We start from the raw sequence: 15,048 nt of genomic DNA, 5'->3' as shown, positions 1-15,048 counted from the left end.
AGTCTAGGCTGCTTGGAACTTACCATCCTTCTGCCTCAGCCTCTGAATGCTAGATTGTAAGAACGCACTACCATGTGCACGCTCTGCTTCAGCCTCTTTAGTAGTGTTGAGATTTATAGGCACAGGTCACTACAATCGATTCCCAATTTTTTTGGGGAGGAGGGGGGGAAATGTGGTACTGGGGTTTGAATTTGGGGTATCACTTGCTAAGCAGTCTCTTTACCATTTGACTGTAGCACCTTCATTAGTTTCAAAAGGAGAAGAGGCTGGGCACCAGTGACTCACACCTATAATCCTATTTACTCAGTAGGCTGAGATCTAAGGATAGAACTTTAATGTCAGCTAGGGCAGTAAAGTCCATGAGACTCTTACCCTCAATTAACCACCCAAACACTGGAAATGGCTGGTGCTAGGGGCTCATGCCTGTGATCCTAGCTACTTAGGAGGCTGAGATGTAAGGATTGCAGTTCAAAGCCAACCCAGGCACAAAGTTTCTTATCTTCAACCAACTACCTAAAAAAGTTAGAAGTGGTAGAATGCTGGCCTTGAGTAAAAAAGCTCAGGAACAGCTCCCAGGCCCTGAGTTCAAGACCCAGGATCTGCCCCCAAACAAACAAACAAAAACCCATAAAAAAATCTCCACAGGAAACAAAAGAAAACAGGCAAGAAATGGCTGCTAGCAAGCAGTGGTTTCTCATGGAGCAACACTGCCACCTTGTGGGTGTGGTGGAGACACAGGGAAAATACAAATGTCAAGAGTAGGGAAATAGCAGTTTGGTGGAGCAACACTGCCATCTTGTGGGCTTGGAAGAAATTGTGGCCAAAGGATTTCGGTTTGAGGCATTTGAGCCCAAATTATGCGTAGTAGCAGCATTTTTAGTAAAGACTATTTGAAAATCGCCAGTTACAGCTTATTTTCTTGTTTGGAGAGTTAACTAATTTATAGTACAAACAAGGGTTATCTGTATTTTCAGACAGCTTAGACTGGCTGACCCTGGAGGGTGTGCACAGTAGCCAAGGATAGCCCTCCCTTACCCTGGCAGATCAGACCAAGGCAGAGCAAACAGAGGAGGCAGGAAGGAAGGGAGGACAAGCCTTACGTCTGGCTCATGCAGGTCTCACTGATGTTCTTGGTGACAGCTTCATAGACCGTAGGAGGCAAGGCCAGGTAGAAGAGGCGATTGGCCTGCGACCCCGGGTGGAGATTATTGATGTGGCTATTGAGGTCCTGGTAGGAGGCTGGGTCATTGTATTGGCCAGATACGTAGGAGTTGCGGGCAAAGAATTCTTCTAGCTTGGGCCTCTCTTCTGGAGTGGCCTGGGAGATACGGATAATCAGACAGGCATATGTCAATACCTCACTTCTGCTTCTTCAGAGTCCATGTTTTTTTCTGCCCCAGGGACTGAAAGTTCTTATTTATGAACGTTTGTCTCTTGTTGGTCCATGGAGGTCTCTCCCTTAGAAGTCAGCTATCCTGGCCTCACTGGATGAAGGTTCACTCCATCTTGTGAGCTTTGCACATCCATAGAGAGGACAGAGGCAGGCGGCATGAACGCGGGTGATGCAAAGTCCTCAGGCAGGGCCTGGGCACCCCTGAACCTCTAGGGCCCTACGACTATATTTCAGGCTTCAGGGAAAATGGACCTGGACGAAGACAATGGGAAAGAACTCTCTCCAAAATCACCACACAAACTTGCTAAGAAATGCCAACTAGTAGCATTTCCCATGGTCTTGGAAGAAGCCCCTGTGGACTGTCCTTTTTTTAGCTCTTGGCCAATTCCAATGTGGCCCAGAGCAAAGCAGGATGAGGCTAGGAAGTCTGGGTTGGAATAGGAGATCTTGGGAAAGAGAGACCCCTTCAGCTCCCCTTGCCCAGAGGTCCTCTTGTCATGGAGGAAGCAGTGAGGACTTTTGGGTGACTGCAGAGTAGTGGCTTTGGGGAGGTGAGGAGAGAGGCACTAGGCCTGGAGTCTCCAGGCGGCACTGCCTCTGTGAGTCAAGGGAGAAGGGAGGGATGGAAGGGCATACCCTTTAGTGGGTCACCTGCTTAGGGGCTAGGGAAGAAGACAGAACAAGGCTGGATGACATCCCCAAACCACGTACTTTGAAGAAGGGTTCACTCTGCTTGCGGATGTCATCCACTGTGAGGGAAGAGCGGGCAAAGCCCACGATGAAGGTGTCTTCTGGCAGGAGGCCATCTCGAAACAGCCACCTGAGGACAGAATACACCTATAGCCAGGCTGGGGAGGACAAGATCACAGGGAGACCAGATGGGCAGTGGGAGGATGCACTTACCAGATGGTAGGGTAAATCTTCTTCTTGGCCAGATCACCCTGTGGCAAAGGAAACAGGTGTGTTGGTAAGAAACTAGCACATGACTAAGATCATCTCCTACCACTGGTGACCTGCACATCCATTCAGGGTCACTACTCAGCTATAAGCACATCTGCCTGGTTCTCATACATCACCAGAGGAACCCTGAGATCCCGGCCTGCCCCATCCCTGTACTCGTGATCCATATTGTATACATGTGTCTCCTGAATTCAAGAAGAAAGCCTGGAAATTTAAATGAATTAGAACTGAATAATGATAGGACCACCACATATCAAAACTGGTGAGATTTGGTCTTAAATCTCACACGAGCAAAAGAATGGGTCAAAAGTAACAAGCCACTCATCCACTGGATGAAGTTAAAGAAAGAACAGCAGGGCAGGTATGGCAGTACATGGCTATAATCATAGTACTTGGTGGCTTAGACAGGAGGAATTTGAAGCCTACCTGGTACACAGAATGGAACATTAAAAAGAGAAAAAAAGACTAACAAAGCCAGAAGTCGGTGTCTGAAAAAGACTAATAAAGTCAGACAAACCTGTGACATGGTGTTATTTATTTATTTTTCTGTCAGTTGTGGGGCCTGAACTCTGGGCCTGGGCACTGCCCCTCAGCTCTTCAGCTCAAGGGTAGTTCAGGAAGATACTGGGAATAAAATGGGACAAAGCACACCCTGGAAATGCAGAGGAGCTCTCTACAAACATCTTTACTCTATGACTGGCAAAGGCTGGATTAATTTCTCTAAAAAAAAAGCCTATAAGAATGGATCAAGGGACCTGAGTGGGGCAATGGCCACTAAAGCAATCCTTGGCATGGAGAGCATGCAAAAATCAAGGAAGAGAGAATTCCAGTTGGAAGCAGACACAAGGAAGGGGTGTGCAGAATCTTGCTACTAAAACACAATGAGGAAGGCACATGGGAAAACCGCTCAGTCTGTCTCATTCATGTACATACATGCAGACACAAAAATCCTGTAGAAAACAGTAGCCAGCAAAATCGTGCAATGAAGCTGGGCACTGGTGGCTCATGCCTATAATCCTAGCTACTCAGGAGGGTGAGATCTGAGGCTTGAGTTTTTTTTTTTTTTTTTGTCTATAGTGGGGCTTGAACTCTGGGCCTGGGTGCTGTCCCTCAGCTCTTCAGCTCAAGGCTAGCGCTCTACCACTTGAGCCACAGCACCACTTCTAGCTTTTTCTGCTTTATGTGGTGCTGAGGAATGGAACCCAGGGCCTCATGCATGCAAGGTAAGCACTCTACCACTGAGCCACCTTCCCAGCCCTGAGGCTTGAGTTTTGTTGTTGTTGTTGGTCATGGGGCCTGAACTGTGGACCTTGGTGCTGTCCCTCAGCTCTTCAGTTCAAGGCTTTTGCTCTATCACTTAAGTCACAGTGCCACTTCTGGCACTATACCACTGAGCTACCTTCCCAGCCCCTGAGGCTTGAGGTTTGAAGCCAGCTTAGGCAGATAAATTGTGAGACTCATCCACAACTAACCAACAACAAGCTTAAAGTGGAGCTATGTTTCATTAGCATTGAGTGAAAAGCCAAGCAAAAGCTTGAGGCCTTGAGTTCAAGCCCTAGCACTACAAAAAAAGTAGATAAAATGTTACAGAATGGGGCTGGGAAGGTGGCTCAGTGGTAGAGTGCTTGCCTTGCATGCATGAGTCCCTGGGTTCGATTCCTCAGCACCACATAAGCAAAAAGAAAAAGCCGGAAGTGGCGCTGTGGCTCAAGTGGTAGAGCGCTAGCCTTGAGCTGAAGAGCTGAGGGACAGCGCCCAGGCCCAGAGTTCAGGCCCCCAAAATGACAAAAAAACTCTTTTCAAAGTAGAAAAGGGGAACTTCCTTAACTTGAAATAGGGTATGTATGAAACATCCTACAAACACCATAAACAGGAAACGTTGAGATAATTTCCTGTCAACAATGAGGAACAAAAAAAGAATGCCTGTGACTGGCTGCTTAGGCAATGCTAAGCCAACGGCCCTAGCCATTGCACCAAGACAAGAAAACAAAATGCTATAATGTTCGGAAGGGAAGAAACAAAACTGCTAGTATTACATGATACTGGGCATTAAGAAAACTGCTTCACGGGCTGGGAAGGTGGCTCAGTGGTAGAGTACTTGCCTTGCATGCCTGAGGCCCTGGGTTCGATTCCTCAGCACCACATAAGCAAAAAAGAAAAAAGCCGGAAGTGGCGCTGTGGCTCAAGTGGTAGAGTGCTTGCCTTGAGCTGAAGAGCTGAGGGACAGCGCCCAGGCCCAGAGTTCAGGCCCCACGACCGGACCCCCCCCAAACAATCTACAGATAAATTGCTTCAAACCAATCTACAGATAAATTACTACAATTGAGAATTTCACAAGATTGCTAGATTTAAGCCGGGCGCTGGTGGCTCACGCCTGTAATCCTAGCTACTCAGGAGGCTGAGATCTGAGAATCGCGGTTCAAATCCAGCCCGGGCAAGAGAGACCGTGAGACTCCTATCTCCAATAAACCATCAGAAAACCGGAAATGGCGCTGTAGCTCAAGTGGTAGAGTGCTCGCCTTGAGCTGAAGAGCTGAGGGACAGCGCCCAAGCCCAGAGTTCAAGCCCCATGACCGACCAAAAAAAAAAAAAAAAAGATTGCTAGATTTAGAGAGAGAGAGAGAGAGAAAAAACAAAACAGGAGTAGGTAAAGATTCCTTAGCCAGGACATATTCTTAAGAAAAAAAATCATAAATATAGAAATCAGTAGTTAGAAGAACTGATAAAAGGGATTTTACCAAAATTAAACAAGGACTTCTGCCCATCCCAAGAGACCGTGCTGGACGTGGTGGCACAGAATACTTGTAATTCGAGTATGTGGGAAGTGTAAGCAGGAGGATTTTGTGATCCAGGTCAGGCTAGGTGGCAGTAGTAAGACTCTGTGTTAAAAAAAAAAAGGGGGGGGGCTGGGAAGGTGGCTCAGTGGTAGAGCGCTTGCCTTGCATGCCTGAAGCCCTGGGATTGATTCCTTAGCACCACATTAACAAAAAGAAAAAAGCCGGAAGTGGTGCTGTGGCTCAAGTGGTAGGGCGCTAGCCTTGAGCTGAGGGACAGAGTTCAGGCCCCACGACCGGACCCCCCCCCCCAAAAAAAAAAAGCCAGGGCTCACGCCTGTCATCCTAGCTACTCAGGAGGCTGAGATCTGAGAATCGCAGTTCAAAGCCAGCCCAGGCAGGAAAGTCCATGAGACTCTGATCTGCAATAAACCACTAGAAAACTGGAAGTGGTGCTGTGGCTCAAGTGGTAGAGTGTTCTCCTTGAGCTGAAGAGCGCAGGGACAGCGCCCAAGCCCAGAGTTCAAGCCCCACGACCAACCAAAAAAAAAAAAAAAGCCAGGAACTTCTCCCCCACCCCATTATGTGATGGCTCTTGGAAATAATCAGCCAGACTCCCAAAGATCTGCGCACACATGCCCACGCACACTTCATTCAAAACTTTCCCATACTGGAAGCAAAATGCTTAAATCAGTCAGTAGGTAAATGGACATACTGTGTATCTGTACAAAGGGTTACTGGCTAGCTCGGAGAAATGTGATAAAAATCACCCAACATGGGCAAATCACATAAATATATTTACACAAAGTGGCCAAATACTGGTGATTTTGCTTCAAGGCCTAGAATGGGCAACAATTACAACAGAGATTAAATCAGTGGTTGCCTGTAGCAGAGGGGAGCCATTGGAAGAACATTCTGGGGGACATAAATATCCTAGATTATCAATTGCAAAGTTATTATTTATGAAATGCCATAAGTACTAAAAGATAGTGGAAGGAATGAGTGGGGGGTGAGGAAGGGGTCAGAAATTACATTTGGGGAACATTGAACGAAGGAGGTGCCACTCGGGTATAGATAATGTTCTTTTTTTTTGGTGGGTTTTGGGGCTTGACCTCAGGCCTGGGCGCTGTCCCTGAGCTCATTTGCTCAAGGCTAGTGCTCTATCACTTTGAGCCACAGCTCCACTTATGGTTCTTTGATGGTTAGGTGGATATAAGAATCTCACAGACTTTCCTGCTCCAGCTGGCTTTGAATCTCGGCCCTCAGTTCTCAGCCTCCTGAATAGCTAGGATTACAGGCGTGAGCCACCAGTGCCTGACAATGTACAGGGTCTTGCTATGCCTCCTAAATTCTGGGACTACAGGCAGTAATGTTCTGTTTCTTGGTGTGGGTGAAGCTTATATGGGTGTGCAAAGTTGGTGAACGTTGTCAAGCCGTACTTTATGGCCTGTGTTCCTTTCCATGTATATTCCAATAAAACATAAAAAAATGTAGATACAACACTGCTGCCTTCATACTTACTAGCAACAGTTGTCAGGGGAAAAAAAAGCAACTTAAAGCAATACTGCAGGGTGCTGGTAGCTCACACCTATAATAATAGCTACTGAGGCAGCTGAGATCTGAGGATCATGGTTCAAAGCTAGCTCAGGCAGGAAAGCCTGAGACTCTCTTTTTCTTTGTGTTGGTCCTGGGCACTGTACCTGAACTTTTGTGCTCAAGGGTAGCACTCTCCCACTTGAGCCACAGCTCACCTTCTGGTTTTTTGGTGGTTAATTGGAGATAAAAAGTCTTATGGACTTTAGCTGGCTTTGAGCCATGATCCTCAGATCTCAGCCTCCTGAGCAGCTAGAATTATAGGCGTTGAGCTACTAGTGCCTGGCATCCTTGAGACACGTATGTCCAATTAACTACTAGAAAACAGGAAGTGGCGCTAGGGCTCAAGTGGTAGAGCATTAGCCTTGAGCCAAGGAGCTCACGGACAGAACCCAGGCCCTGAGTTCAAACCCTGTGGCTAACAAAAAAAAAAAGAGCAAACATTCTTAAGTCCTTAGAAATACATGCAAAGCAGTGTATGTATAATTAAATGATACATTAAAGACCTCCAAGAAGAATCACAATACCCCTCTCCTTGCTCCAAGCCAATCTGTACATTCAATTGAGTAGCAAGGGCCTAACATGCTTTTTGTTAGTAACTCAAGAAATCACAAGGAAAAGGGGCAGAAACGCCAGCACACTCTTGAAGGAAAATGGAGCAGGGTGTCTGTCTTTTGATGTTAGATCCTATAATTAAGAGCGTGGGATGGGATGGGCCAGGGCGCGTGAGCCTACGCTCCCCAGAGCAGGGCCCCTCCAGAAGGGGAGGGGAGTGGTGCAGACATGAGGGCGGTGGCCCAATCTGGATTACTGGAAAACCAACTCCTGGAATTAAGGACCTGAATATTCATACAAAAGTAATTTGTAGAAATATTTCCTTCACCTGTATCTGATTTTAAAAAATCCAGGGGCATGGGAAGGTGTCTCAGTGGTAGACTGCTTGCCTAGCATGCATGAAGCACCAGGTTCGATTCCTCAGCACCACATACACAGAAAAAGCTGGAAGTGGCGCTGTGGCTCAAGTAGTAGAGTGCTAGCTTTCAGCAAAAGAGGATCAGGGACCGTGCCTGAGTTCAAGCCCCAGGACAGGCAAAAAAATGCAAAACAACACATTTAACAGGTATTTCCAACCTGTTTTCCCAGATGTTTGGGATAACTTTTCAGATGGAGCCTGTTTGGGCAGTGTGAACTTTGCTGAGCTCAAACAAATTCAGAAGGGAGCCCAAAGGACACTTCCTGCCTCCAACCAATGTTCCATGTGGAGGTGCTAGGCCACCCAGAAAGTGAAGTGACCTGCTGTCCCATTTGACATAATGCCTCAAAGGCAACTTACTGCCATCTCAAGTGGTCGCATACACAACCCAGCCATGCTGTTTGGCCCTTTAAAAATGAAGACATTGGCCAGGCGCTGGTAGCTCAGGCCCATAATGAGGAGGCTGAGATCTGAGGACTGTGGTTTGAAGCCAGTGCAGGCAGGAATGTTTGTGAGACTCATTTCCAACTAACCACTCCCCCCCACCTAAAAAAAATCTCTAAGTAAAACTGGCTTAAGTGGTAGAGTACCAGCAAAAGGGGGGGCGGGTGGCAAAGACAAAGATGTAACATTGTCTTAAATATAAACTACAAAAATGTTCGAGCTAAGCCTGGTAATACATGCAGTAACCCCAGCTTCTTGGGAGGCTGAGGCAGGATGATTTAAAGTTTGGGGCTAGACTGCTTCATAAAAGCCTGTCTTGACATAAAATAAAGTGCTGGGTCACATCCCCAGTACCACCAACAGAAATGCTGACGTAATGGGGCTACACTGATGAGTCCATTTCTTCTTTCTTTTTCAAACTTGTTTTTATTTATTTTTGTGCCAGCATTTTCACTTGAACTCAGGGCCCCGTGCTCTTACTTGGCTTTTGTGTTCACAGCTGGCATTCTACCACTTGAGCCACAAGTCCACTCCACGCCTCCACTTGCTGATTAACTGAAGATAAGAGTCTCAGGAACTTTTTTGCCGGGGCTGGCTTTGAACCTCAATCCGTACATCTCAGCCTCTTGGGGAGCTATGATTATAGGTGTGAGCCAGCAGTGCCCGGCTTGCAAAGCCCACTTCTAACAGCAATGAAGACATGAAAGCGATGGCCTGGGGACAGCTTAGTGGTAGGGTGTGTGATTAGCATGTGCAAGGCCCTGGGTTCCTGCCCCACCACAACCCATAAACAAACAAATCAACCAACCAACCCAGACATCACATAACCGGATCAGCTGGAGGAAGGCGGGTGAGGGAGCTATTAAAGAGCTCCATCGTGGGAAATCTCCAGAGCACTCTGGAGTGGCCTCTTATGTTAACCGCTCCCTCCTATGTGAACTGATGGGAACTTGGGCCCAATGGCCTCTCTGTACTCCCACCTTGGGGGATTATCTTTAGGAAGATGGTGCAGATGCACTGTTGGCCTCCTCCTCCATGCGCACATCCCAGCATGCCCAGCCAAGCCCTCTGAGCAGCTTCTTTGGCGCTCTCTTCCATCACATGGTTTCCCTTGCTTCTGTCAAGGTCCAGTTCACACAGTCCCCAGCCCTGTGTTAGGAGTCCCCCAACAGGGCTGTCACCTTCTCAGTGCGCATGCTCCCATGGCTCAGTACTGGCCTCACACACTCCAGAAGGGGCAGCTTGCTGGGAACCAGACCCAGAAAAAACAATGGGAATCCCGGCGGGGCCAAACCTCTAGGCAGGCAATGTTTGCATATGATCAAATTCCAGCAGATTGGGAGGAATCAGGGCAGACTCCAGGCAGCCCGGTAGCAAGGGACTGGTGTGCTGAGTCACAGTTGCTGTTTGTTCTCATTCCCTTTGGGATTAACAAGAGAACCTGCTTGCCTTGTTTCAGCTCAGTTCCTGCAACCGACAGTCTGCTGGGCTCCAAGTCACCCAAGGGAGAGGCGAGGTAGGACCAAGGATGGAGGGGAAGGGGGGCAACAGCTACTCTCCTCAGGTTGGGGTGGCCCAGCCATCCAGGCTGGCCTGCAAGACTCTTATTACAGTCCTCTGGAGTGAGGGATATGGGCACAAGTAAAATGTACCCATGCCATGTGTGGGAGTAGGGCCAAGGAGAGTACTGGTGGAAAGCCTTTCATCTTTGCCACCCCCTCACATTGCTCAAGGTAGGGATGGGATCTACCCAAGGACATGTGGTGATTAGGAGAAAGAGGGGGCAGGATTAAGATCTGCTGTCACCAGTGCCCAGTGAGGCCAGGACAAAGGCTACCACCTACCTGTGGTCCCTGGCAGCTCCCTTAGCCTCTTACTTCCTAAACCTAAATCACTGCTGCCTTTCATCTGGGTGGAAGTGATTTTGGATCGAGTCTTGGCAGGGGTGGGCTACCCTGTCCCCCAATGGTTGTTGTGGGTTGCAGATCCACGTTAACTCTCCAAGGTTGGAGCACCTATAGTTAGCGGAGGCCAGCTAGCTGACTTATGGCTCCTGGGACAAAAGGACCTAGTGGCTTCTGAAGCAAGCTGAGGATGAGAAACTAACTCAAAAGGCCCTTCCTCTTCCACCCTGGGGCTCTGTGAGTCACCATACTTTTGGGAGAATGCCAACATCATCATGACACAGCAAAGAACCTTATCAGGATAAGATGGAAGTCAGCCCTGAAATGAGCTAAAAAAATGGAAAGCCTGGGGTTTTCAGGTCACTCTGCATACCGCCCCAGCATCGGGATGGACCCCGAGTACCTCCTGTGCCCGGGGCACAGATGAGCTGCCCTCTAGCCTTGCTAGGTGCTATGATTGGGTCCTTCCCCACACCAGTCTGTAAAGCCAGAGCTTTCATGGTGGGCCAGGAAATGCCTCTTCTCGCTTCCTGTGAGGGTGGGAAGCTACAGCAGGGGTAACCTGAAGGGGCTCAAAGCTCATTGAGTAACTTCATGAAGCATGGTCAGGTGTTCCCAGGAAGGAAGCTGGGTGTGTGGGTGAGGGTTGGGCAAGGCAGCTAGGGAGGAAGCTGGGGCAAAGGATGGCCATTTGGGTTCAGCTTGCCCCTAGGATGTTCTGCTTGCTCAGGCTCCAGGCCTGTTGGCTCCTAGCTTCCTTTTGGTGTTTAGGCCACAGTGAGCTCGTTCTCGACTTAGGGCTTTGGGCACTTGCCCTCTCAGCCTTCAACTGTAGCTTTGATCTCCACGCTCTCTTCTTGCAGTCTGTGTATTCTAGGAGCTGGGGACACAGGGGGCCATTTGTGGCTGGGCCCAGGTGCTCCTTTGATCTCTTATTGTCTACTTACTCCCCTTTGGTCCCTGACTACCCAGTGGCCCCATGAGGAGGACGAGGATTGTGGCTGCTACAGTCAGAAAGGGGTATTTGAGTCAGGGACTCGTGGCTTATACCTGCAATCCTAGCTACTCAGAAGGCTGAGATTTGAGGATCATAGTTTGAAACCAGCCTGGACAGGAAAGCCTGTAACACTGTCTTCTCCAGTTAAACACCAAAAAGCTGGGAGTAGAAGTGTGGCACAACTGGTAGAGATCCAGCCTTGAGCTGAAGAGCTGAGGGACAGCGCCCAAGCCCAGAGTTCAAGCCCCATGACCACCACCACCACCAACAAAATAAATAAAAAATAAAGAGCATGAGGCCCTGATTTTAAGCCTCACTACTGGCACACTATAAAACAACAAAGAAACAGGTCACTGAAACTTGATCACTACATGTTGAATGAATGAACAACTGGAGAACTCACTGGCTTTACAGAAGAGCTGTATTCTGCCTACCTCCTGCACTGAGTGAGGTATCAGGCCAGAGCAACTCTGGGAGCTGCCTGTGCAGTAGGAATCCATTCTGGTCCAGCCCCCTCTGGCGGGGGTGGGGGGAGAGGGAGAAACAAACAATGGAGCTCTTCAGAAGATCCTCATCCTTCCCCCACTCCCCTCGGCCAGAGCAGAGCACTTCCCATATCTCTGCTCTGGAACCCTCTGTTTCTTACTTCCAGAGCAGAGGAAAGCAAAGGGGAAGGGAACCCTACTGATTACAATGATATAGTTACCCAAACCCAGGCCAGTGAGAGCTCACACAATCAGCCTGGGGCAAAGCCTAGTTTGCTAGGTGAAAGACTGCCCTTCACATAAAGTCAGAGTATTTGTTCCAGGTCACACAACAAGCTGGGATACTCTCAATGAGGAGTCTAAGAGTTGAGGGCTTGGAGCTGTTCCATTATTTTATCCTCCCTAGACAGAAGGTTAGACTCCTAGGTCCTAAAGTTTGTGGCTGCTACAGTTATAGCTCCTTAAAGGGGACCAGGCAGCAATCAGGAATGAGGCCAAGCTTGCCCCTGCTATGTGTTGTGACTGGGTACCTCCCTTGGGTCTTAGAGTTTTAAAGATTTAAAGGAAGCACCCTTATAGCAGCAGAGCCCTTCTTCCTTGCTTGCTTCCTCATTCCTTTGGTTAAGTTCTCTTTTCCCAGTTCTGATCAGAATACAAAGGTGGCAGGGAGCAGGATTGGTAAAAGGAGCGACATATTCTATATTAATAAAAAATACCGTTTCTTAAGAATTGAGGGGGTCAGAATGTGGAAGGTGCCAAGCCACAGGTTTTTAAGAGCTCTCTAGCTCTTGAGCAAAAGCTCAAGATTATATAATCAGGCTGGGTTGGTAGTGCATGTCTGTAATCCCATATACAAAAGAGGCAGAGATGAGTGAACAGAGGTTTGAGGCCAGCCTGGGAAAAAAATGTTAGCAAGATCTTATCTCAAAAAACAAGCTGAGCCAGGCACGGGTGGGTCCTGCTTGTAATCCTAGCCACGAAGGAGGGGAGATCTGAGGATCATGCTTTGAAGCCAGCCTGGGCAGAAAAGTCCATGAGAATCTTACCTCCAACTAATCAGTAAAAAGCCAGAAGTGCAACAGTGGCTCAACTGGTAGAATTTGAGCCTTGAGCAAAAACAGTTAACGGGCAGTGTCTACGTCCTGAGTTCAAGCCCTAGTACTAGCATACACAAAACCCTCCCACCCCTTCCCCCTGAAAAGAAAACCCTAAGCCAGGCATACTCTTATGCTCCTGTAATTCTAGCTAGTGGGAGGCAGAGGTGGGAGGACCATGGTCCAAGGCTGGACCCAGGTGAGAACCTATCTGAAAAATAAAGCAAAAAAGGCTGAGAGTGTGATTCATTTGCTTACAAGTATAAGGCCATGAGTTCAAAGCCCTGCACCTCAAAAAAATCACAATTAGTTAATTGTGAAGACAGATTAGCAAATTCTTGGGCACTTCCCAAGTTAAAAAGGAAAGCGAGCAAGCTGGGTCCTGGTAGCCCATGCCTAATCCTAGAAACTTAGGAGGCTAAGATCTGAGGATTGTGGATCAAAGACAGCCCGGGGTAGAAAAGTCTGTGAGACTTTTATCTCCAATTAACCAGTAAAAATCAAGAAGTGGAGATGTGGCTCAATGGCAGAGAAGCAGCCTTGAGTGAAAAAGCCAAGTGAGAGCCCAACGCCCTAATCCAGCCTGAGTAACGGCACACATTCAAAAAAGGAAAGTACGTGATTGAGACTGCCCAGTCTCATCAGACTCTGCACTTGTGTTTCTACCTCAAGCACACAAAGGAGGGTGATCTAGTCTGGGTCCCAAACTCTACTAATGTCACCCTCCTGGCTTTGTCATGTACCATCAACTGCTACATTTCTGCCTTTGCAGAGATGGTCTTTTTGGTCTTTCTTATCAGAACAAAATGGCAATTGTGTCAGCTCAACAATTGTGAAGAGGTGGATTGAGTGAAGCTCCTCAGGAGATTTCAGAAGATGTGGCAAAGGGGAGGTGTTTGAAGAAAGTTTCAGTGTTCATCCCCAGGGAACTTCATACAGTTAAAGATAGACAGGCAGAGAACAGAGCTCAGGTCCTGCCTGCCTGTGAAACTGATGGTGCCATTTGTCAAGGTAAAAGCAGGTTTGGAGACAATACGGAATGAACAGCAATCTCTTTTACCTCTCAGTTTTCCCCATTGACCAGGAAAAAGTCCCTTAGTTCCCTTAGGACCGGCAGCTCTAGGAGTCTGGTCTATAGTCAATAGATTGGGCACAGATTTCAGAAATGCTTCCCACCTACCCACATCCCAGGCAGTGCTGGGGTAATAACTGCACAAAATCAGCTGGGAAGGCTGAGGTACTGAGTGGGAAGTCTCTTGCATAGTGCTACATTCAAAGCCAGACTTTTCAGATTTAGGGCCTGGGGGAGACTCACCGATGCACCCATGATGATAAATATGTGTGTATCAGTCTGGTGGAATGCATTGCCCTGGTACAGCTCTTCCCGCAGGATTCCACACACCTGGGTCCGGCTCAGGGCCACCTGCTTCTCCATGGTGCTCTCTGGTGGAAGAAAGGCTCGTTGACAAGGCAGAGGAACACAGAAGATCACTGGGAAGTCGGCCTCGTCGAGGAAGTCCTTGGGGCTCTCAACTGGCAGATGATTGATCTCGGAAATCACTCGCTGGGGATCGCCAGGAATGGGGTGGGGGTGGGGGTGGGGGTGGGGGAGGAGGGTTGGTGGATTAGAAACTGTGGCTTCTTGGGCTCCAGCCACACTCTCCACGCTGCCTTCGTTCGGGGCGCACATTACAGAATTACTTAAAAGTATTAAGTGCGTGTCTGGTAAAGTGTCCATTGTGGATGGCTGGACAAAATCCTGCAAGGGCATCGCACTTCATGCCCAGGACCATCTAACTCTGGACTCTGCCGGAAACTCCACAATGAATTGCAGCATTTAGGATAGGAGCAGATGATGAAGTTCAGCTTTAGCGCTACTCCTGCCTAGCTAGCAAGGGGGGGTGGTGGTGGTGGTGGAGTGGGTGGGAATCCTAGCACATCTCTCTTTTCAGGATCTAATCCTCATGGGCCCCATGGGAAAGGTGTGAGGTACAAAGGGATGGGTTAAGACCCTTTCGATTCTGCTCCATTCCCAACCACGGCAAAATAGCCTGTTGTCAGAGAAACGTGCAGTGCACCAGGCCGCAGCACGCTCCTCCGCCGGTGCGATGCCCCGTTACCTGCGACTGGTTGCTGCTGATCGCGTCGCTCACCACCCTGGAGTACACGGCTGTTTCCGGGGGCTCCGGCCCGCCGGCTCATTTAATGCGCGAGGGCGGGCGCTTAGACTGAGCTGACCCGCCTCAGGAGAGGCGCGTGGGGCGGGTCCTCGGTCCACACCACGAAAGTGGGCGGGACTGGGGCAGGTGCGCGCGCATCCCAGAACAGCCTCTTGCACAATATGCGCAGCCCCACCGGCACCTGCGCCGCCCGCTAGCCCTCCCGCCGCCTACTGTCCCGCCTTCTGCTGCCCCGCGATTACGACGGGTTG

General features: G+C 48.9%; 1 protein-coding gene across 1 annotated transcript in view; it reads right to left on the bottom strand.

Moving 5' to 3' along the window:
- Positions 1-15,048, bottom strand: part of G6pd (glucose-6-phosphate dehydrogenase) — an 18,301-nt gene extending 3,253 nt beyond the window's left edge. The window contains exons 1-5 of the mRNA XM_070039457.1: positions 14,738-15,048; positions 13,933-14,060; positions 2,297-2,334; positions 2,105-2,213; positions 1,101-1,318 (exon numbers count right to left, since the gene is read on the bottom strand). Coding sequence (XP_069895558.1) covers positions 1,101-1,318; positions 2,105-2,213; positions 2,297-2,334; positions 13,933-14,060; positions 14,738-14,819 — 575 coding nt within the window. The 5' untranslated portion in view covers positions 14,820-15,048. The remainder of the gene's footprint in view (positions 1-1,100; positions 1,319-2,104; positions 2,214-2,296; positions 2,335-13,932; positions 14,061-14,737) is intronic.

This window comes from Dipodomys merriami, unplaced genomic scaffold, assembly GCF_024711535.1.
Source record: "Dipodomys merriami isolate MVZ:Mamm:240054 unplaced genomic scaffold, mDipMer1.0.p SCAF_3, whole genome shotgun sequence".
Classification (NCBI taxonomy): Eukaryota; Metazoa; Chordata; class Mammalia; order Rodentia; family Heteromyidae; genus Dipodomys; species Dipodomys merriami.
Note: the sequence above shows the minus strand (reverse complement) of the source record. Positions and strands in the feature narration are given on the sequence as shown.